At 42.5% G+C, this 24,767-nt stretch overlaps 1 protein-coding gene across 1 annotated transcript in view; it reads left to right on the top strand.

Moving 5' to 3' along the window:
• Window positions 1-24,767, top strand: part of adgra1b (adhesion G protein-coupled receptor A1b) — a 336,527-nt gene that overhangs the window by 66,179 nt on the left and 245,581 nt on the right. Inside the window, exons 3-6 of the mRNA XM_088351215.1 lie at window positions 6,096-6,167; window positions 11,022-11,093; window positions 15,643-15,714; window positions 19,540-19,703. Coding sequence (XP_088207341.1) covers window positions 6,096-6,167; window positions 11,022-11,093; window positions 15,643-15,714; window positions 19,540-19,703 — 380 coding nt within the window. The remainder of the gene's footprint in view (window positions 1-6,095; window positions 6,168-11,021; window positions 11,094-15,642; window positions 15,715-19,539; window positions 19,704-24,767) is intronic.

The following is a 24,767-nucleotide window of genomic DNA, read 5'->3' as shown; positions in this document are numbered from 1 at the left end:
GGAGAACATACAAACTCCGCACAGTAAGGCCGGGACCTGAATTTGAACCCACGCAGGAGGTTCCCACGACCTCAGAACTGTGCCGCACATGCGCTAACCACTGCGCCGCCATGCTGCCCCAGTCAGTGAATATATTTCGCATTAAATGTAATTTGTATTCAATCGTATAAAATCCTTTATAGTCCAATGTATGAAATCCTTCAACCGTTAAAATATAAACTGAAATCCAAATCACTTATTGACTTTAAATTTGTCTGAACTCACTGGTCAATGGTCACAGAAGATGGACCTTTGGAATTGAAGTGCTATACGTCGGATGAAATGAAGGCTCGCAACACAGCTCAAGATAAAAGAAGGCTCTGCAGGCACAATGGATGACTTGGGGGTCTTCACCCTCCAATTGCTCTTTAGTGCCATGTTGCACACAATCAAGGAGGTGAAAGTTACCTGATCAGGAAGCTGACAGAGGGCTAAGGGGTGACACCTAAAGTACTCCGTCTTAAAAACAGTGTTTCCCAACCTTTTTCAGCAAAGGCAAACTAAAAAATTAATTGAGACACATCCAATGTTTCCTGTAATTTTCCTTGAAACGCTTGAAACAACAGTGAGCAACCATAATCCCAAGTGTGGCAAGATAATTAATGATCAAACATGTCCAAAACTTGACATCAAGTTACATTTTGCTGAGTTTCCGGCAATGCAAAATTATATTTATCTTTTGAATAAATTGACTCATGTACTATTACAAAGGTTGTAAGGCCTACAAACGTCGTTTGTTATTACTATTCTTTCACAAGATTTCCATTTCTTTTTTTTTCCCTGGTATATTTTGTCGCATAATATTAACATTTTTGGGGGCTTATATCCGGTATCGATCACGTCTGTCTCATCCTGTCCGGTATCTTGCTCCGGTATCGATTCCGCCTGTCCTGTCCGGTACCTTGGTCCAGTCTCTGGTATCTGGTATCAATCCCGTCCCTCCAGTCCTGTCCGGTATCTTGCTCCGGTATCCGATATCGATTCTGTCTGTCCTGCCCTGTCCAGTATCTTGCTCTTGTATTCAGTATCCGTTATCGTTCACGTCTGTCTCGTCCTGTCTGGTATCTCGCTCCACTATCCGGTAATGATCCGGTCCGTCCTGTCCGGTATCTTGCTTATGTATCCAATATCGATCCCTTCAGTCTTGTCCTGTCCGGTATACCACTCGTGTAACCAGTATCTAGTGTTTTGATTTTTTTCCTTTGATTAATTTCATCCACGTATTTGTCAAAAAAATATTAACAAGATGAATGAAAGGGGAACTAGAATACACTCTATAAAAAATCTTTGGAAATAATAATAATTATTTTTCCTTTTGCTAATAAAATATTTGTTGCCATTTTCCCCCAAAATATTAAATATTAATACACTTTCTCGTAAAGAAATGAAAAATAGAAAAAAGGTATAACCCATACAAAAGAAATGAGTAGTAAATATTTGAATACATATTGAAATAACGTACTGCACATTGGCCATTTCTGTCACGGTTGCCATGGCGCCCAATTGGCCCCGCCCGTGTGGCGCCAGCTGCAGCTTATTGACAGATCCCCCACTATTGAAACCTTGTCCTGTCAATCCCCTGTTGTCGGTCCATCTGCGAACCTCTGTTTTTCAAGGCAAGACTTTTTTGACCCCTGACTCCCGCCTTTCCCGTGTTTGCTCTCATTTGTCTCCGGCTACGACCCGTCATTGATCCTGACCACGTCTGCTCTCCCGTCCCGACTTACGACCCGTTTTTGATCCCGACCACGTCTACTCTCCCGTCCCGACTTACGACTCCTTTCCGACCCCGACCACATTTTTGCTCTCCAGTCCCGTCGACCAACCAGTTTTCCCATCCCTGACACCGCCATCTCTCACTACGGAACATCCACTCCCGTGTTCGGATCTCAAGCCGAGTACGAGAGCGAACACTGGATTCTGGGCGCAGCCCTTCCTCGTTCCTTCAATAAAACGTGTGGTAAACGTTACGCGAGTGGGTCCTGTTTCTGTTCTGGTCCTGACAGAATGAAGCTTTTGACTCCATGTTTTAGTCAATTTCTTTAACTGGATCTTTTGTAGTGTAATTAAGACCAGTCGTCAAACGCATTGTTGAATTTGTTGACATGTTAAATAAAACAAAATGACTTCCTGTAACACAATTTGATTTCAAGTGTTTTATTATAACCTGATTGTCTTTCTGTCCTTTTGTCCATCTGTCTGCAAAAGTAGCTTTATTCATTAAAGCCGGGGTTGGGTAGGGTTACTTTAACTGGATTACTTTCAATTACTTTTAGATGACTCCAGTACCAAATATGCTAATAAAAGACAAAAAAAACTAAATATGACTCAAATGATGACTCACAACATGTGGTAAGCTTTCTCTCCTGGCTTTGATCTCTTTCATCTCTGGCAAAACAAACATCAAATGCAGGGTTGGGTGGGATTACTTTAACTGGATTACTTTCAATGACTTTTGGATGACTCCGATACCAAATATGCTAATAAAAGACAAAATAAACTAAATAAGAATCAAATGATGACTCACAACACGTGGTAAGCTTTCTCTCCTGGCTTTGATCTCTTTGATATCCGGCAAAACGAACATCAAATGCGACAGAATTAAAATGAAAATCAATCCAAACAGCTTTCTGCCGTTCCATGTATTCCGTTACTCCCCAAGCCTGCTCAAAATTGAGTTATTTGATTCCTATTTAGTTTCTTTTGTCTTTTATTAGCATATTTGATATGGGAGTAATCCAAAAGTAATCCAGTTAAAGTATCCCTACCCGACCCTGATTAAAGCCATTGACCCCCGTTTTATCCTATTTGAGTGTGATCCAGGAAAATACAGGTTTGGCTTATTCACTTGGGTTGTAATTAAAATGGAATAAACTGCTTCTAAAACCAGAAATTTTCTTTGGCCAGCTGATTTTGCCTACGATGAGATTAAAGTTGGACGTTTATTTTGATGGGTGCTGCTGGTTAACTCCGTCCTTGGATGAAACCACATCATGTGTTATTCTAGCTCGACTGGATGTGGTCAAGAATGTGAAGGGAGCAGGAAATGGTCAGTTTGCCCTAGCAAAGGCACCTTTAAATATCGCTTATCCTCATTAGGGTCGCGGGGGGGGGCTGGAGCCCATCCCAGCCATCTCCGGGCAGTGGGCAGGGGACACCCTAAATTGGTTGCCAGCCAATCGCTGGGCACACAGGGACAGACAACTCATTCGCTCATTCACACCTAGGGACAATGTGGACCTGCCAATTCACCTGAAATGCATGTTTTTGGAACGTGGGAGGAAACCGGAGTGCCCGGAGGAAACCCACGCAAGCACGGGGAGAACATACAAACTCCACACAGGAAGTCTGGAGCTGGATTTGAACCCACGCAGGAGGTTCCCATGACATGAACTGTGCCGCACAAGCGTTTATATATCATGGTTGGTAAATAATATTTTTGAATGCTTTCTAGACTCACTTTAAATGTATGTGCGTAGAAAATGATTACACACGAAGGGTTTCCATCTATCTATGTATCACTATCTACCTATCTATTTATCTATCATTTATCTATCTCTATCTATTTCTATCCATCTATATATCTCTATCTATCTCTATCTATCTCTATCTATCTATCTATCTATCTCTGTATCTCTATCTATCTATCTCTCTGTATCTCTATCTATCTATCTCTCTGTATCTCTATCCATCTATCTCTATCTATCTATCTCTGTATCTCTATCTATCTATCTCTCTGTATCTCTGTATCTTTATCCGTATCTCTATATCTCTATCTCTGTATCTCTATATCTCTCTCTGTATCTCTTTCTCAATCACTATCTATCTCTTTATCTCTATATCTCTGTCTATTTATATCTATCTATCTCTGTATCTCTGTAGCTCTATCTCTGTATCTCTGTATCTTTATCCGTATCTCTATCTATCTATCTCTGTATCTCTATATCTCTGTATCTATCTCTGTATCTCTATCTATCTCTGTATCTCTATATCTCTCTCTTTGTATCTCTATCTATCTATCTATCTCTATCTATCTCTATCTATCTATCTCTGTATCTCTATCTATCTATCTCTCTGTATCTCTGTATCTTTATCCGTATCTCTATATCTCTATCTCTGTATCTCTATATCTCTCTCTGTATCTCTTTCTCAATCACTATCTATCTCTTTATCTCTATATCTCTGTCTATTTATATCTATCTATCTCTGTATCTCTGTAGCTCTATCTCTGTATCTCTGTATCTTTATCCGTATCTCTATCTATCTATCTCTGTATCTCTATATCTCTGTATCTATCTCTGTATCTCTATCTATCTCTGTATCTCTATATCTCTGTATCTATCTCTGTATCTCTATCTATCTCTGTATCTCTATATCTCTCTCTTTGTATCTCTATCTATCTATCTATCTCTATCTATCTATCTATCTATCTATCTCTGTATCTCTATTTATCTATCTCTGTATCTCTATAGCTCTATCTCTGTATCTCTGTATCTTTATCCGTATCTCTATCTATCTATCTCTGTATCTCTATATCTCTGTATCTATCTCTGTATCTCTATCTATCTCTGTATCTCTATATCTCTCTCTTTGTATCTCTATCTATCTATCTATCTCTATCTATCTCTATCTATCTATCTCTGTATCTCTATAGCTCTATCTCTGTATCTTTATCCGTATCTCTATATCTCTATCTCTGTATCTCTATATCTCTCTCTGTATCTCTTTCTCTATCACTATCTATCTCTTTATCTCTATATCTCTGTATCTATCTCTGTATCTCTATCTATCTCTGTATCTCTATATCTCTCTCTTTGTATCTCTATCTATCTATCTATCTATCTATCTATTTATATCTATCTATCTCTGTATCTCTATAGCTCTATCTCTGTATCTTTATCCGTATCTCTATCTATCTATCTCTATCTATCTATCTCTGTATCTCTATAGCTCTATCTCTGTATCTCTGTATCTTTATCCGTATCTCTATCTATCTATCTCTATATCTCTCTCTTTGTATCTCTATATCTCTATCTATCTCTGTATCTCTTTCTCTATCATTATCTACCTCTATATCTCTGTCTATTTATCTATCTCTCTATCTCTCTATTTATATCCATCTATTTATCTATAACTCTATCTCTATCAGGCGAGTTAGCTATCTAACTAGCGAGTTAGCTATCTATCTAGCGAGTTAGCTATCCGTCTCTATCTCTCTATGTATATATCTCCATTCATCTATTTATCTATTTATCTATCTCCCTATCGCTCTTTATTTTACGGGAAATGGGGGGTCATGCATGTTAGGCAGCAGTCTGGCGTGGATTGACAGGAAGCCAGAGGCCGACCAGATCGATACCAATTGCCCGAGCAGATATCAGACAGATGGGATCGGTATCGAAACAGACAGGATTGATATCGAAATTAAACAGGACAAACTAGACGGGAACAAAACTGGAGATCAATAATAAACAGAACAAAAAATAAACGAGAACAATACCGGACGGGAAATGCCAACAGGATGCGGGTGCAGAGGTTCGTTGACAGACTGACAAAGGAAGAGTGTGAGCACGGAGCTTAAAACGAAGGGAATCTGTCAACGAGCCGCAGCTGGCGCCATACGGGCGGGGCCAGAGATCTATTTCTGCAGCACGGCTGCACAGTGATTAGTTCTAAGGTCTCGGGAATCTCCTGTGTGGGTTCAAATCCAGCTACGGGAATTCCTGTGCGAAGTTTGTATGTTCTCCCCGTGTTTTTCCTCCCACATTCCAAAGACATGCATTTCAGGTGAATTGGCCGGTCCAAATTGTCCCTAGGTGAATGAGCGAATGAGTTGTCTGTCCCTGTGTGCCCTGCGATTGGCTGGCCACCAGTTCAGGGTGTCCCCTGCCCACTGCCCGATGATTGCTGGGATGGGCTCCAGCACCCCCGCGACCCTACTGAGGATAAGCCGTGCAGCTAATGAGATGAGATGAGATCTAAGTCATATTTCAATTTTAAAGTCTGGACTTTACCGTGTGAAAGGTAGACCCTAACTCCTTGTTTTCCATCTCCAGGGATCTGAGGAATAATCTGATAAGCACAGTGGAGCCCTGGGCCTTCCGCGGTCTGCTGATTTTAAGAAAATTGTAAGTATTATGGAGTCGAGTAATAGATTACTTTGGCAGACAGGGGAAGAACGTATGTTTTTTGGTGATAAGAACATAAGTACTCCTGCAAAAGGAGGAGGAATATAAAGTATAATATGTTTTAAATGTTCTGCATTTATAAAGCGAAAGAAGACCTTCTAAAGCGCTTTACAATGTGCTTCACACGCAGGGTTGGGTAGGGTTACTTTTACTTGATTACTTAATTACTAAATTGTGTGCAGGCTTGGGGAGGAAAGGAACACATGGAACGGCAAAAAAGATGTCGGCAAGCTGTTTGGATTTATTTTCATTTTGTTTCTGTCGCATTTGATGTTCGTTTTGCCGGAGATCAAAGAGATCAAAGCCAGGAGAGAAAGCTTACCACGTGTTGTGAGTCATCATTTGATTCATATTTAGTTTCTTTTGTCTTTTATTTGCATATTTGGTATTGGAGTCATCCAAAAGTAATTGAAAGTAATCCAGTTAAAGTAACCCTACCCAACCCTGGTTTCTGTCGCATTTTATGTTAATTTTGCCGGAGATCAAAGAGATCAAAGCAAGGAGAGAAAGCTTACCACGTGTTGTGAGTCATCATTTGAGTCATATTTAGTTTTTTTTGTCTTTTATTAGCATATTTGGTACTGGAGTCATCTAAAAGTAATTGAAAGTAATCCAGTTAAAGTAACCCTACCCAACCCTGGTTTCTGTCGCATTTTATGTTCGTTTTGCCGGAGATCAAAGAGATCAAAGCCAGGAGAGAAAGCTTACCATGTGTTGTGAGTCATCATCTGATTCATATTTAGTTTATTTTGTCTTTTATTAGCATATTTGGTATTGGAGTAATCCAAAAGTAATTGAAAGTAATCCAGTTAAAGTAACCCTACCCAACCCTGCCCATAATCCATCCATCCATTATCTGCACCAGTTATCCCCAGTAGGGTCGCGGGGTGCTGGAGCCGATCTCCGCTGTCCTCGGGCAGTGGGCAGGGGACACTCTGAACTGGTTGCCAGCCAGTTGAATGTAGGAAGAAACAGGAGTGCTCGGAGGAAACCCACGTACTACAGGGAGAACATGCAAACTATGCTTTCGAAAGGCTGGTAGCTGGATTTGATCCCTTGATTTCAGAACAGTGCCGTGTTGGATCCCTTTTTGCATTTTTTCCCAGCATGCAGTGCATGGATTTGTTTCAGGTCCATGCCATCATTTGTATGTTCAGTTTCCCAGCGTCCTTTGAGCATTTTCGTATAATGCTCCTGTCCTCTAGGGTGCGACACGTATGGGGCAATGGCACTTCATATAACAACACCATACAAACTAATACCAGCACCCGTTGATCGCAAGGGATGAACCAATGCAATGACAAAGCAAAACCACTAGTTTGTCAGATTGCGGAGTAACATGGCGTCAATTTCAAGCATTCACAAACACTTAAAATTCCAGCACTTTTCAAACATTGAAAACACAATATTAAAATTCTAAAAATGTCAAGGATTTCAAGCACCCGTACCAACCCCAAACAATTTTGAGGGGATATCTGCCTTGTTTGGGTATATCCAATAGCACTTGGTCTACATCACAGGTGTCAAACAGGCGGCCCGCGGGCCAGATCTGCAGGTTGAAATATGTCAACTTGATGTTGCCAAACACAGGTGCCTCTCACAAAGACATTGTACTTGTATCTCTCTCTCTCTCTGTCTCTCTCTCTCTCTCTCTCTCTCTCTCTCTCTCTCTCTCTCTCTCTCTCTCTCTCTTGTCCTCCCCCTTTCTCCCACTCTCTGTCTCTTTCACTCTGTGTTCTTTTGCTCTAACTTCCTTTTTTCGTTATCTTTCTTGTGTCTCTCTCTCTCTCTCTCTCTCGTTTTTATTTCTCTCTCTTCCACACCTATTCTCCTACTCTCTCTCTCTCTTTTCCTCCCCTTTTCTCCCACTCTCTGTCTCTTTCACTCTCTGTGTTCTTTTGCTCTAACTTACTTTTTTCATTATCTTTCTTGTGTCTCTCTCTCCCTCTCTCTCTTGTTTTTATTTCTCTCTCTCTTCCACACCTTTTCTCCTACTCTCTCTCTCTCTCTCTCTCTCTCTCTCTCTCTCTCTCTCTTGCACCCTTTTTCTCCCCCTCTCTGTCTCGTTCACTCTCTGTGTCTCTCTTTTTCTCTTCCTTTGTTGCTCTTTGTCTCTTTCTCTCTCTGTGTCTTTTTAACTTCTTTTGCTCTATTTTCCTTTTATCTCTTTTCTCTTTCTCTCTGCCTACCCTTTGCGCTTTCTTTTCTCCTTCCTCTCCTTCTGTCTTTCTATTTCTCTTTGGATTTCTTTCTTCCTCTCCCTTTCTTTTCCCCCTCTCTCACGACTTTTTATATATTTTGTTTCTCACGCTTTCTCCCTCTCTCTCTTTTTCTGTCTTTGCCCCGCCCTCTCTCCTTTTCCCTCCCTCTTTCTTTTATTTCTTTCTCTCTCTTTTTCTTTCTCTTCAATCTACTCGTCCGACCCCCGACAGAATGTTCTATGGTGTGGCCCCCGAGTTCAAATGAGTTTGACACCCCTGGTCTCCATTTAGCCTTGAAAGGGGTGAAAACCTTGTATTGGGATTGTCTTGTAGATTTCAGGCTTGCGGGGGCAGAGTGGATTTTAAGTTTGTGTGTGTATATGCTCATTTTGGAAGAGAGGAAGAAGCAAAAGCGTTGATTTAAGTGTTCCCCGGCCGGTGGTTATGGGAGCGCTCTGCTTATTTTCCCGAAGCTGCTCTTTAATTACAGAGCGTGAGGGAGGGCAGGAATCCATAGTTTAAGCATCCCTTTATGGGTTACATACTTAAGAAAAGGGTAAATAAGGTTACCTAGAAAATCACGAGGTACAAGGATTAGGACTACTGTTATGATTTGTGTAAAATACGCACACGTGTATATTGCGCACACCTAATTTTGGTTCCAAAAACGGTACGACATTTTGTTTGACTTTTCTCAGCTCAAACTTGTCGCCCAATTGGCCCCGCCCATGTGGCGCCAGCTCCGGCTCGTTGACAAATTGGCTTCATTTCTATTTAAGCTCAGTGCTCTCACTCTCCCTTTGTAGGTCCGTCAATGAACCTCTGCACCCGCAAGACGTGGGTTTTGTCCGGTTTCCTACCTGTGTTTCCTGTCCGGTATCGTTCCCGTCTATTTTTGTCCTGTTTGCTATCGATCTCTAGTTTCGTTCCCGTCTGGTTTGTCGTGTTTAATTTTGATATCCTGTTTCAATATCAATCCTGTCCGTCCGTTCCTGTTCGGTATCGACCCCATCCGTCCGATATCTGCTCGGGCAATTGGTATCGGTCTCATCTGTCTCTGCCTTCCTGTCGTTACACGCCAGACCGCTCCCTAACGTGCATGACTCCCCATTTCCCGTAAATAAAAGCTTGTGTGAGAAACATTACGCATTTGGGTCCTAATCATGTTCCGTTTCGTGACACATTAGCCAAAGATGTGCTAGCAAATAACAAAAAATGGGAACGTAAAAAGGATCACGAACATTTGCAGAAAAAGTCGGTTAAAGCTTTCATCCAACCGCAGATTAATGTACATGATTCATCACTGGAACTTATAGACCAGGGGGTGTCAAACTCATTTGAACTCGGGGGCCACACGATAGAACAAACATTGTCGGGGGCCGGACTAGTAGATTAAAGAGAAAGAAAATGAGAGATAAAGAAATAAGAGAAAAGAGGGAGGGAAAAGGAGAGAAGGCGGGACAAAGAAACACAAAGAGCGAGAAAGAGAGAGCATGAGAAACAAAAGATAAGAAGTCATGAGAGGGGGGGAAAAGAAAGGGTGAGGAAAGAAAGAAATCCAAAGAGAAATAGAAAGACGGAAGGAGAGAAAAGAGAAAATAAAGCGCGAAGGGTATGAAGAGAGAAAGAGAAAAGAGAGAAGTGGAAAAAAGGAAGTTGGAGCAAAAGAGGTTAAAAGACACGCAGAGAGAAAAAGAGACATAGAGCAACAAAGGAAGAGAAAAAGAGGGACATGGAGAGTGAAAGAGACAGAGTGGGAGAAAAGGGCTGAGAGAGAGAGAGAGAGAGAGAGAGAGAGAGAGAGAGAGAGAGAGAGAGAGAGAGAGAGAGAGAGAGAGAGAGAGAGAGAGAGAGAGAGAGAGAGAGAGAGAGAGAGAGAGAGAGAGAGAGAGAGAGAGAGAGAGAGAGAGAGAGAGAGAGAGAGAGAGAGAGAGAGAGAGAGAGAGAGAGAGAGAGAGAGAGAAATAGAAGGAGAGGAAGGAGAAAAGAGAGAAAAAGAAAAAAAGGAAGTAGGAGCAAAATAAGTTAAAAGACACAGAGAGACAAAGAGCAACAAAGGAAGAGAAAACGAGAGAGAGAGAGTGAGAGAGTAGGAAAAAGGGGTGGAAGAGGGAGAGAGCGCGGGAGAGAGAGAAAGAAAGACGAGAGAGAGCGAGAGAGAAGAAAAGACGAGAGGGAGAGAGATGAGAAATAAAGATGAGAGGGAGAGAGATGAGAAAGATAAGGAAAAAAGTTAAAGCAAAAGAACACAGAGTGGGGGAGAGAGAGAGAGAGAGAGAGAGAGAGAGAGAGAAGCAAAAGAGATAGAGAGAGAGAGAGATGGAGAAAAGAGAGAGAGAGAGAGAGAGAGAGAGAGAGAGAGAAATAAATACAAGTACAGTGTCTTTGTTCGAGGCACCTGGCTTTGGCAACATCAAGTTGACATATTTCAACCTGCAGCTTGTTTTTCTCTTGCGCTTCTCTGAGTGTTGCTGCCATTTTCACACCTGATTTATAGACCATGTTCTTTGTCTCCCAAGAAAAATGCCATGGTCGTTTCTTCTATGAATGTCTTAGTTGATAGATTTCATGATGTCCTTTTTTGTCATTACAGGGACTTGTCCAACAACAGAATAGGTTGCCTCTCCCCTGAGATGTTCCTGGATCTGGGCAATCTCTTAAAATTGTAAGCGAAGGTTTTGTGATTATAATAATTATTTTGGACATCAAATTTAAACGTTTTAATACACTCCATTTAGATGTTTAAATTGGAGTCATCTTGGTAGAATTCCTGTAGGCAGTGTTCCCTATAAGCTGCGCACGCGCGCAACTGCACACTGCTCGCGCATTCTCAGCCCAAAAAAAAAAATCTAGCCAGCGCACAAAAATCAGGGCTCAAAATTACTAATTAAGAAGCGAATTAAGTCAAAGTTACAGTGCATGAAGGTCAAAATACACGGGTTCCCCTGACGTTGTGTCTTAAATGCGGTATTTTGATGTCGAGTCGAAGTAGAACGAAGTTGAGTAAAGTTAGTAGAGAAACGGCTTCTTCGGCTCGGCTCATTAAAAGGAAGCGGCTCTTTCGGGTCCTAAACGGCTCTTCGGGTTGTTTTTGCTTCTTTAATCTCTACACGACCAAATATCATGTAAAATTGTGCACAAAATGACTTAAAGGAATGGGGGAATAGAACAAAAAGAAAAAAATACCAAAATGAAAAAGTAGTGAAAAGCTGTGAAAAAAGAAACAAAAGGAAGAAAAAAAAAGAAGGAAAAAATTTAGAAAAAAAGCCAGAAAAAAGAAAAGAAAGAAATATAGGAAAAAAGTAAATAGACAACAAAAAGAAAAAAGTAACAGCTCGGAAAAAATAAACACAATGAGATTTTTTTAAAGGAATTTAAAAAAAAAAGTAGAAAAAAACACAGAAAAAAGAAGAAAAAGTTTGTGTCGCATTCAACTCATTTCCAATGATATCAAGTGAATCTTGTTGCCAACATTGTACTTCCACTAAAAATGTGATTAAGTACAGTTCTGTATCTTACAACCGACTCAATAAGCCCCCAAAAATGTTAATATTATGCGACAAAAGATATCAGGAAATAAAAAGAAATGGATATCTTGTGAAAGAATTGTAAATGCCGTACAACCTTTGCAATAGTACATGAGTCAATTCATTCAAAAGTGATTCTTTTTTTTGCATTGCCGGAAACTCAGCAAAATGTAACCTGATGTCAAGTTTTGGACATGTTGGATAATGACTTAGTTGCCACACTTGGGATTGCCGTTGCTCACTGTTGTTTCAAGCGTTGCTCACCGACTTTGTGTGAACGCTCAGACCCGGAAGGAAAATGACAGGGAACATTGCATGTAGGCCCTGGCAGTTAGGGCAGATGTCAAGATGAAGAAAATGTGTTCCTTACAGAGTTCTTCAAGGTTATGGGTTAAAGGGGACAGTGGATCCTCTGATAGGGGCCAGTTGGTCTGTAGTGCAGGTGAGAGGTGACAGAGGTAAGTCATATCGCTTGAAAGTCAGAGATGTACTCCGTTTTAACTTGGATTGGTACAATTTTTGGGATTTTATGTCAGGACCAGAACAAAGACAGGACCCACTTGCGTAACAGTTTTATTGGAAGTGAGGAAAGGGTTGCACCCACGATCTGGGGATTGCTGGACGCGGGAAGCAGGTCGTTCTGAACACGGAAGTGGATCTTCCGTGGCGAGCGATGGCGGTGTCGGGAACGGAAAAAACGGGTCAGTAGCCGGGACAGGAGCGCAAAAAACGTGGTCGGGACCAGCAACGAGTCGAAAGCCAGGAAGAAGAGTAGACGTGGTCAAGATAAAAAACGGATCGTTACTCGGGACGGGAGAACAGACATGATCGAGATCAAAAAAGGTCGTAACATGGGACGGGAGAGCAGACGTGGTCGAGATCAAATCAGATTGTGGCGGTAGACAAACAGGAGCAAAATACAGGACAGGTGAAAAAGGGCTTGCCGTGTAAAAACAGAGATTTGCAGACAGACCGACAAAAGGGGAATGACAGGACAGAGTTTAAATACTAACAGGGAGCCAATCTGTCAACAAGCTGTAGCTGGTGCCACACGGGCGGGGCCAATTGGGCGCCATGGCAACCGTGACATATAATACTGTGCGTATGAGAGTATAGTTGTACTTATAAAAGTAGTATTTGGGCGCAGGTATGACTGTGTCCGCACGAGAGTATAGTTGTGTGGGAGTATGATGAACTGAAGATCAAAAACGGGGCGAAGCCGGGAAACAGACGGGGGCAAAAACAGGAGTGAGTCAGGATCGAAAAGCTTGCCTAGAGTAAACTGAGGTTTGCAGACGGACTGACAACAGGTGATGGAAAGGAGTGGGTTTAAATAGTGACTGGGAGGCAATCAGAGTCTGAGGCAGTAATCAGTAATCATGACATAATCCTGTACCGGCTTTATGAAAACAGGGGTTGTTTTTACTTTCTTGCTGGGCAGAATGACAAATTGAAAGGAGAGTAGACGTGGTCGGGGACAAAAGAGGTTGAAATCCGGGACGGGAGAGTAGACGTAGTGAGTATCAAAAACGGGTCGAAGTCGGGAAACAGACAGGGGCAAAAACAGGAGTGAGTCAGGGTCGAAAAGCTTGCCTGGGGTAAACTGAGGTTCGCAGACGGACTGACAGAAAAGAGTGGGTTTAAATGGTGACTGGGAGCCAATCAGAGTCTGAGGCAGTAATCAGTAATCATGACATAATCCTGTTGGCAACCTACCTGTACCGGCTTTATGAAAACAGGGCCATTTTTTAATTTCTTGGCAGGCAGAATGACCAATTGAAAGGAGAGTAGACGTGGTCGGGGACAAAAGAGGTTGAAATCCTGGACGGGAGAGTAGACGTAGTCAGTATCAAAAACGGGTCGAAGCCGGGAAACCGATGGGGGCAAAAACAGGAGTGAGTCAGGGTCAAAAAGCTTGCCTAGAGTAAAATAAGGTTCGCTGACGGACTGACAACAGGTGACAGAAAGGAGTGGGTTTAAATAGTGACAGGGTGCCAAACAGAATCTGAGGCAGTTGGCGCCAAAGGATCAGTAATCATGACATAATCCTGTTGGCAACCCACCTTTATGAAAACAGGGCCGTTTTTTAATTTCTTGCCGGGCGGAATGACAAATTGAAAGGAGAGTAGACGTGGTCGGGGACAAAAGAGGTTGAAATCCGGGACGGGAGAGTAGACGTAGTGAGTATCAAAAACGGGTCGAAGCCGGGAAACAGACGGGAGCAAAAACAGGTGGGGGTTCGAGGCAGTTGGCGCCAAAGGAGCGGGCACGGGTGCATCACATCGGAAATCATGACATTTTGTTTTTGGTGTTTCAGTTTTGCTTCTGTGTATTTAGAAGACAACTATGCTGTGACTGCTTAAAGAAATTATTAAGTACTCAATCCAAAATGCCCATCAAGAATTTGCTTCTTGGGCATGTGGCTATGATGTTGACTTCACTCCTTCCTACTGTTTTCAAAGCGTATCCAAGAAGAAGTAGAAGACAATCATCTATGCAGGCCCACCTAGAAGTACGTTCAACAATTTTAAGAGGGAATGAGAACGGCAATGTTGCCTGTAATTTTCCTCACGGGTCTGAGCGTTCACACAAAGTCGGTGAGCAACGCTTGAAACAACAGTGAGCCACCGTAATCCCAAGTGTGGCAACTAAGTCATTATCAAACATGTCCAAAACTTGACATCACGTTACATTTTGCGGAGTTTCCGGCAATGCAAAATGATTTTTCTCTTTTGAATGAATTGACTCATGTACTATCGCAAAGGTTGTACCAAAAGGCCAAATGTCATTTGCTCTTACAATTCTTTCCATTTTTTTTTCCTGGTATCTTTTGTCGCATAATACTAACATTTTTGGGGGCTTATTTTGTCGGTTGCACGATACACAATTGTACTTAATCACATTTTTTTGTGGAAGTACAATGTGATTCACTTCACTTATTCACTTATAATTGGAAATTATTTGAATGCAACACAAACTTTTTCTTCTTTTTCCCTGTTTTTTTAATTCCTTTAAAAAAAAATCTCATTGTGTTTAATTTTTCCGAGCTGTTACTTTTGTCTTTTGGTTTTCTATTTACTTTTTTTACTTTGTCTCTTTCTTTTCTTTTTTCTGGCTTTTTCTGATTTTTTCCTTCTTTTTTCACTTCCTTTTGTTTATTTTTTCTCCGTTTTTCACTACTTTTTCATTTTGGTATTTTTTTATTTTTTGTTCTGTTCCCACCTTCCTTTAAGTCATTTTTGCACAATTTTACATAATATTTGGTCGTGTAGGGATTAAAGAAGCAAAAACAACCCGAAGAGCCGTTTAGGACCCGAAAGAGCCGGTTTCTTTTAGTGAGCCGAGCCGAAGAAGCCGGTTCTCGACAAACTCTACTGACTTTACTCGACTTCGTTCTCCTTCGACTCGACTTCAAAATACCGCATTTAGGACACAACGTCGGGGGAACCCGTGTATTTTTACCTTCATGCACTGTCACTTTGACTTAATTCGCTTCTTAATTAGCAATTTCGAGCCCTGATTTTTGTGAGCTGGCTAGATTTTACTTGTGCGCTGATTAAGCTTAGAGGGGAAATTGACTGAGGGTGGTGCCTTCTTAGCCCAAACCAGATAATTACAGGAAAAATAAATGTTTATAGTACAAGAAAATATATGGTTTGAATTTGTTTTTTTTTTTTTTGCTTGCAGGAACCTAACTGGGAATATCTTCTCTACTTTGACAGTGGGACTCTTCACTCACCTTGTGGCTCTCAGAGTACTGTAAGAAGTATTTGCATTTACTGTTATTTCCTTTCATACACAATCCAGAACTTGTACTTTTCGGTGCATTTAAAAAAACATTATTAAGCAGTAGTAAAATCTGACATAAATCATCCAAATGAGGGAAAATATCTCACAAAATTGCCGCAAACCCGTTTTGATTTGATGTCATCTAATTTAGTATGCAGTTTAAGTACCACTCTACACAACACGTACTCTGGGAAATACTATTCTGCTTGTTAAAAACACACGAGCTCTGAATATTTAAAGAGAAATATTCCCAATCCGTATGTATTAATTCTTTTTTGGCAGTTGGCAAATATGATTAGAAAAAGACATTTTCTCCACATTTGTGGACAAGATGTAAAATATGTGACTATTTTGAGAGCACAACTCAGGATTAGGAATCAATGCACCATATATTAAGGAAGTAAATCCCAATAGTGTACTTGAGGCTATGGATCCTCTTATATGTAGAAGTAAACACATAAATACATACAATTATATGCCACAAGTGAACACATAACTAATTGGCTACTACACAGGTGTCAAAGAGGCGGCCCGCGGGCCAGATCAGGCCCGCTAAGGGATTGAATCCGGCCCGCGAGACAACACTCAGAGAAGCGCAAGAGAAAAACAAGCTGCAGGTTGAAATATGTCAACTTGATGTTGCCAAAGCCTGGTGCCTCGAACAAAGACACTGTACTTTTATTTATTTCTCTCTCTCTCTCTCTCTCTCTCTCTCTCGCTCTCGCTCTCGCTCTCGCTCTCGCTCTCGCTCTCGCTCTCGCTCTCGCTCTCGCTCTCGCTCTCGCTCTCGCTCTCGCTCTCGCTCTCGCTCTCGCTCTCTCTCTCTCTCTCTCTCTCTCTCTCTCTCTCTCTCTCTGTCTCTTTCACTCTCTGTGTCTCTTTTTCTCTTCTTTTGTTGCTCTTTGTCTCTCTCTCTCTGTCTTTTTGACTTATTTTGCTTCAACTTCCTTTTTTCCTTTTCTCTTCTTCTGCCTTTCTCTTTTCTCTCCTTCTGTCTTTCTCTTTTTTTCTCCTTCTGTCTTTCTATTTCTCTTTGGATTTCTTTCTTCCTCTCTCCCTCTCTCTCTCTCTCTCTCTCTCTCTCTCTCTCTCTCAACCCTTTCTCCCACTCTCTGTCTCTTTCACTCTCTGTCTCTCTTTTTTTCTTCCTTTGTTGCTCTTTGTCTCTTTCTCTCTCTGTGTCTTTTTAACTTCTTTTGCTCTAACTTCCCTTTTTCCTTTTTTCCTTTTCTCTTTCTCTCTTCCTATCCCTCGCACTTTTTCTCTTTTCTCTCCTTCTATCTTTCTATTTCTCTTTGGATTTCTTTTTTCCTCTCCCTTTCTTTACCCCTCTCTCACGACTTCTCTTTTTATCTCTTTTGTTTCTCACGCTCTCTCCCTCTCTCTCTTTTTCTTTCTTTGTCCCGCCCTCTCTCTTTTTCCCTCTCTCCTTCTCTTATTTCTTGATCTCTCTTTTTCTTTCTCTGCTAGTCCGGCCCCCGGCAAAATGTTTGTTCTATCGTGTGGCCCCCGACTTAAAATGAGTTTGATACCTCTGGGCTACTACATCAACCAAGAGGTGAAAAGCTCAGTAAGTCTGACCCCCCCCCCACCCTTTTATTTGAATGAAAAATATTTAGGACGAAAAAAATGGCAAAATACACAAGAAAATGAATACAAATGTCTTATATTTAGGTATTATGTGATTTATTTGTGTGGACAATATATCCATTTTCTTCCACTTATTCGGGGTTGGGTCACGGGGGCAGCAGCCAGAGCAGGGAAGCCTGGACCTCCCAAGCCCCAAACCACTTCACTTAGCTCATCCGACGAGGATCCTAAAGCATTCTCAGGCCAGCATGGAGACGCAGTCTTCCCAGCCGGTCCTGGGTTGTCCCCAGTCCCTCCAGGCGGTGGGACATGCCTGTAAAACCTACCGAGGGAGGCGTCCTTATCTTATGCCCGAACCACTTCAACTGGAGCAGTGGCTCTACTCTGAGTCTTCCCTGAATAACCGAGCACATCACTTTCTCTCTAACGGAGAGCCCAGCCACCCTGCGGAGGAAACTAATTTCATCCGCTGACATCCAGGATCTAGTTCTTTCCGTCATAACCCACAGCTCATGACCATTGGTGAGGGTAGGAACGTGGATCAACCGGTAATTTGAGAGCTTTGCTCATCGTCTCGGTTCCATTCTCACCACGACAGACCTGTACAGAAGTTCTGCATGACGGCAGATGCTGCACCGATCTGTCTGTCGATCTCCAGCTCCATTCGAGATGTTCCAATTCCTCCACCTGGGGCAAGATCTCCCTCCCATCCCGGAAGCAGCCTGCCACCCTTTTACAGCTGAGAACTATGGTCTCGGACTTGGAGGTGCAGATCTTCATCACGGCCGCTTCACAATCAGTTGCGAATTGCTCCAGTGAGAGGTGAAGATCACCAGAGAAAGACAACAGCACCACATCATCTACACGACCCTTGAACCGGACCCTTTGCCCGCCAAGACTGTGCCTAGAAATTCTGTCAATGACAAAGGCCACCCTTGCCAGACTCCAACTCCCACTGTTAACGAATGAGACATACTGAATGTGGACCTACCTCTGGCACTGAGCATACAGGAACCACAGTGCCCTGATAGGACAGTTTGGACACCATACTCACAAAGCCACCCCTAACCCTAACCCTCCCAGGGCTTTCCTAGGAATATGTTTGAATGCCTTCTCCAAGTCCACAAAACACATGAAGACCAGATAGGCAAACTCTCATGCACCCTCGGGGACTCTGCATAGTGTTTAGAGCTGGTCCTGTCATGTCCTGCACGGTCGTCAAGGCACCCAGCTGGTCCCGCCCCTTGACACCGGCTGAGACAGATTGACTTGATTGCGTGTGGGATACTTAAGCGCTCCTTTTGGGACTGCCCGTAGCCAGACCATTGCTTAACTTGAGGAAAGACCTGTTCATGCCCGTTTGTTCTGAGTAAATGCCTAGTTTGTGATTTTGATTGCCTTTAAGCCTGTTTTGTTTTGTCTTTGGTACCTGCGTGTTGGACAACTTTTATTTTCTAAATTAAAGTGACGGATCGTACACGCAAAATGAGTTCACACTTCCTGCCTCCAGGTCCGTTCCATGACAGGTCCACAACATAGAAAACAAAACAAAAACACATTGCATTAAATTCGAGATTCGACCACCTGATGGACCCTTCTCTCCAGTACCCTTGAATGGACCTTACCAGGGAGGCTGTGACGTGTGATTCTCCTGTAGGTGGAACACACCCTTCAGTACCCGTTCTTGAAAAGGGGGACCACCATCCCAGTCTGCTAGTCCAGAGCTACTGTCCTGCATGTCCAAGCACTATTGCACTGGTGTGGTATGTGGATAATAACTAATGATACGTATGCAGGCATCTGGTGAAGATCCTGGGATGACGTTGTTGCAAGAGGTCACAAATTGATATGCTGAGGGAGCTGGGACGGATGACCTTCATGAGATATCTTAACTTTATTTGAGAATACTATAAAAGCCAATGTTGAACGTCTGGAGCTTGGAACGTGTTCCGAATGCAATAAAGCGAGTTCCCTCTTTGCCATATCTTCTCTCTGCGTATATTTTGGGGCGACGCCCAACGACCTTCTCTCCAAAAGCACAGGCTTATTTGTATGATTATTCATTTGTATGGCGTATATTTGTAATTATTGATTTATTTATATGGCATATATGCGTAGGTATGTTTTATTTATATATATTTTTTTACTACTGTACATGTATGAGGCAAAGACGTTTTGTAACAAACTCCATCTTGTTCTCACCAGGCATTTCAGGACTGAAACTTTATTCTGTGACTGTCAGTTGAGGTGGCTTCTATTGTGGGCTCGAAGCAACTCGGTAAAGATCGGCAACGACACGGTGTGCGTGTTTCCAATCCACCTTCACGGCCTGGAGTTCCGATATCTCCGAGAACAGCAGCTCACGTGCGGTAAGTGCTTTCATTGTAATGCAAGCAGGTGGAATGATTTCTGCAAGTTTTCTGAAGGTGAAAAATATTTAGGTACACAACTCATTTTTGTATTTTTGGATGGCGATTGCAAAGACGAGCACATATTTTACGAATGCGTCCAAAGAAAACAGGAATGAGAGCTGTGTCCAATGTTCCCTGTAATTTTGCAGGGGTCTGAACGTTCACACAAAGTCGGTGATCAACGCTTGAAACAACAGTGAGCAACGGCAATCCCAAGTGTGGCAACTAAGTCATTATCAAACATGTCCAAAACTTGACATCAAGTTACATTTTGCTGAGTTTCCGGCAATACAAAATGATTTTTCTCTTTAGAATGAATTGACTCATGTACTATTGCAAAGGTTGTACGGCCTACAAACGTCATTTGTTTTTACAACAATTCTTTCACAAGATTTCAATTTCTTTTTTTTCCTGGTATCTGTTGTCACATAATACTAACATTTTTGGAGGCTTATTGAGTCGGTTGCACGATACACAACTGTATTTAATCACATTTTGTGGTGGAAGTACAATGTTGGCAACAAGATTGACTCGGTATAATGGGAAATTATTCGAATGCAACACAAACTTTTTCTTCTTTTCCCTGTTTTTTCCTCATCTCATCTCATCTCATTAGCCGTACCACTTATCCTCAGTAGGGTCGCGGGGGTGCTGGAGCCCATCCCAGCGATCATCGGGCAGTGGGCAGGGGACACCCTGAACTGGTTGCCAGCCAATCGCAGGGCACACAGGGACAGACAACTCATTCGCTCATTCACACCTAGGGACAATTTGGACCGGACAATTCACCTGAAATGCATGTCTTTGGAATGTGGGAGGAAACCGGAGGTGCCCGGAGGAAACCCACGCAAGCACGGGGAGAACATACAACTCCGCACAGAAAGTCTGGAGCTGGATTTGAACCCACGACAGGTTCCCATGACATGAACTGTGCCGCACAAGCGCTAACCACTGCGCCGCCGTGCTGTTTTTTCCTATTTTTTTTAATTCCTTTAAAAAAAAATCTCATTGTGTTTATTGTTTACTGGCTGTTACTTTCTTCTTTGTGTTTGCTATTTACTTTTTTTTCTTTGTTTCTTTCTTTTCTTTTTTTCTGGCTTTTTTCTGAATTTTCCTTCTTTTTTCTCTTCCCTTTGTTTCTTTTTTTTCACTATTTTTTCATTTTGGTATTTTTTTCTTTTTTGTTCTATCCCCCCTTCCTTTAAGTCATTTTTGCACAATTTTACATAATATTTGGTCGTGAAGGGATGAAAGATGCAAAAACAACCTGAAGAGCCGATTAGGACCGAAGGACCCGGTTCCTTTTAGTGAGCCGAGCCGAAGAAGCCGGTTCTCGAAAAACTCTACTGACTTGACTCAACTTCGTTCTACTTCGACCTTGACTTCCAAATACCGCATTTAGAACACAGTGTCAGGGGAACCCGTGTATTTTTACCTTCGTGCACTGTAATTTTGACCTAATTCGCTTCTTAATTAGTAATTTCGAGCCCTGATTTTTGTGAGCTGGCTAGATTTTCTATTGCGCAGAAAAGCTCTGGTTAGTGCGCAATTGCGCACACGCGCAGCTTAGAGGGAACATTGGCTGTGTCGCATAAAATTTGAACCCACTGTATTTAAAATGTAGCCAGAAAGTAGGGGCTTCTATTCTGGAATTTACGGTATTTAAAGTGAAATGTTAAGTAGCATAATATACCACTCTACCTTTGACAAGGTAATGAGGATCTGAGCATTCAGTAATGATAGCGTTGGCCCTTGTTGGCTGGCCTATGTTACTTTATCTCTTTGTTTTCCTTATCCTCACTGTAAAATGTGGAACTGGAGTGCTACGGCCAATTTCGTTTTTCACAATATATCCCATGTTGTAACAATGACAATAAAGGTATATTCTATTCTATTCTATTCTATTCTATATCTCTCTAGCCTGAGAATCTTTACCCGCTGCTCCTGCTGCTCTGCCATCTGCCCACTCAAGTAATGGCTTAATGTCACATCATCTCTGGCTTGCATGGCTGGACACTGCATTATTACACAGTGGATCATATATATATATATATATATATATATATATATATATATATATATATATATATATATATATATACCACAGCCATATCCCCCTAGTGGGAGGTGGCTAGAGCCATTTCTGACTCTTTTTGGGAGATTGATTTAGAGGAGGGGATTCCCAGCCCCCTCGCTCAACCCAACTGAGGTGTTGGGAGTCATTAGGTGAGCAAACCCCCCAATTCCAACCCCTAATGCTGATCGCCAAGCAGGAAGGCAACGGGTACCAATGTTTAGGTCTTAGGTATGATCCGGCCGAGGCTTGAACCACAACCTCCCAGTCTCGGGGCGGGCGCCGTACCCCCAAGGCCACCGAGCTGGATCATACTGCACATATTTGCTTATTTTTCTCAAGTTATTCATTGCATAAGGAATGTTGGTTCTTTCTTTGGAAAAATGCTCTTAAGTAGAAACAGATTTTATAGGAAAGTAACTGTAATAATTACCGATCTGAATCACCTCTCATGCGGGCTCTGATTGGCTCCTGGTCCCTCTGTAACAGGTGTAATAAGAACTTTTGTTTTATTGAAATTCCTGCTGAAATATGTTGTATAGTGTTTGTGTAAGTGTCCTGCAATGATGAGTCCAACAGTGCCACCTGCTGGTATGGGGTAAGGTTTGGTTTGGCTTTTGACTTTGTGACCGGAAGGCGGGGTTTTGTTGGCAGTCTAACAGCGTGCTGTCAACGGTAAGCCACGATCTTTAGGTGCTCTGAAAATAAGTTCATTTTAAACATTAAAACCACCGCTGAAAAATCTCTCAACATACACAGGAATGTGATTGAGGTTGTCAAGCTGTTTGGATTTATTTTCGTTTTGTTTCTGTCGCCTTTTATGTTAGTTTTGCCGGACGTTGCATGTTGTGCTCAAGTGCTAATTCCCCGTATAGAGATCAAAGCCAGCAGAGAAGCTTACCACGTGTTGTGTTGCGACTCATTCATTGCAGGACACTTACACAAAAACTATACAACATATTTGAGCAGGAATTTCGGGAAGTGGGGACCGGTAAAGGTAAGTGTTTGTGGACACGGCGGACAATAGTGGATATATATTTTTCCCACCCTTACCTTTGGAAATATACATTTTTTTCTTTGGATTACTTTCAACGGGACCCGGACTCTGCAGGTCTGCATCAAATCTTAAGTACAGGTATCATTTTCCGTTCAATTTGCCGGCTGTGATTTTTGGATTGTGTACTTTAATGAAGTATTCTGATACTTTAATGAAGGATTCTGATTCTCTTACAATTGTTCAAACCCAAAAAGATTCTGTCACAATCGCGGTACTGGGTTAATTTTCTCATCTCATCTCATCTCATCTCATTAGCTGCACCGCTTACCCTCAGTAGGGTCGCGGGGGTGCTGGAGCCAATCCCAGCAATCATCGGGCAGTGGGCAGGGGACACCCTGAACTGGTTGCCATCCAATCGCAGGGCACATGGGGACAGACAACCCACTCGCTCATTCACACCTAGGGACAATTTGGACCGGCCCATTTACCTGAAATGCATGTTTTTGGAATGTGGTAGGAAACTGGAGTGCCCGGAGGAAACCCATGCAAGCACGGGGAGAACATACAAACTCCGCACAGGAAGTCTGGAGCTGGATTTGAACCCACGCGTTCCCATGAGTTGAACTGTGCCGCACATGCGCTAACCACTGCGCCGCCGTGCTGCCCTGGGTTAATTTTGTGTTAATTTTTTTTTAATGTGGGCGCATGCGGCTTATATACAGGTGCGGCTTGTGTAAGTACAAAATCGGTTTTCTTCTTAAAATGCGGCGGGTGCGGCTTATAATCAGGTGCGCTCTATAGTCCGGAATTTACGGTATGTCTTGGTATACATAAAAATGCAGTCTAAACCCACTGTACTGCTAAGAAAGCGCAGTGTCCAATGCATTCAGTATATCCCCTTCCAAACTAATGTCTTTCATTAATGACATCAAGATGAAAAGTTTACAGTAGGTCCTATTTTAAGAAAAACAGACTCGACATTCGTCAAATGTTGAAACAAGGAACATCTTCCCTCTTCAATCAATTGGTTTTGTATTAGTTCTCCTCTCGCCATTGTTATCTCTCTGTGAGCTGTTTAGCAAAGCCAATTATTTAGTGGCGGTGTTCCACGGAGAAGCCCTCGGGCACTCTTGTTGAAAAAGGCATTTGTGACATGTTTGCCCTACTCTCTAGCATTTTGCTTCAAGGGAAAAGATTCAATTTGAGGGGTTGCTGCTTTTAATCAGTATTTTAATCCCTTAGCAAGTAACTTCGCTTGTAATGCTTCATGTTTGCTGAAGTAGGGCAGTCTTAAAGTGCCCATTTTTTAAAGAGGGTGTTCACCAATCATGATCATGGAGTGGAGCATCTCTTTATACGGTGCCTATGCAAGTCTACCAAATATCCATCCATTATCTGCACCGCTTATCCTCATTAGGGTCGTGGGGGGGGCTGGAGCCCATCCCAGCTATATTCAAGCAGTGGGCAGGAGACACCCTGGACTGGTTGCCAGCCAGTCACAGGGCACAGAGGGACAGACAATTCGCTCACTCATTCACACCAAGGGACATTTTGGACCATCCATCCAACCATCCAACCATTATCAGCATCGCTTATCCTCATTAGGGTCGCGGGGGGCCTGGAGCCCATCCCAGCTATATTCGGGCAGTGGGCAGGGGACACCCTGGACTGGTTGCCAGCCAGTCGCAGGGCACAGAGGGACAGACAATTCGCTCACTCATTCACACCAAGGGACATTTTGGACCATCCATCCATCCATCCATGATCTGCACCGCTTATCATCATTAGGGTCGCGGGGGGGGCTGGAGCCCATCCCAGCTATATTCGGGCAGTGGGCAGGGGACACCCTTAACTGGTTGCCAGCCAGTCGCAGGGACAGACAATTCGCTCACTCATTCACACCAAGGGACAATTTGGACCGGCCATCCATCCATCCATCCATCCATCCATC

This window comes from Urocampus carinirostris, chromosome 13 (assembly GCF_059441175.1).
Source record: "Urocampus carinirostris isolate Australia breed hairy pipefish chromosome 13, RoL_Ucar_1.0, whole genome shotgun sequence".
Taxonomy (NCBI): domain Eukaryota; kingdom Metazoa; phylum Chordata; class Actinopteri; order Syngnathiformes; family Syngnathidae; genus Urocampus; species Urocampus carinirostris.
The sequence above is the reverse complement of the archived record's forward strand: the minus strand, read 5'-3'. Positions and strand labels throughout refer to the sequence as shown.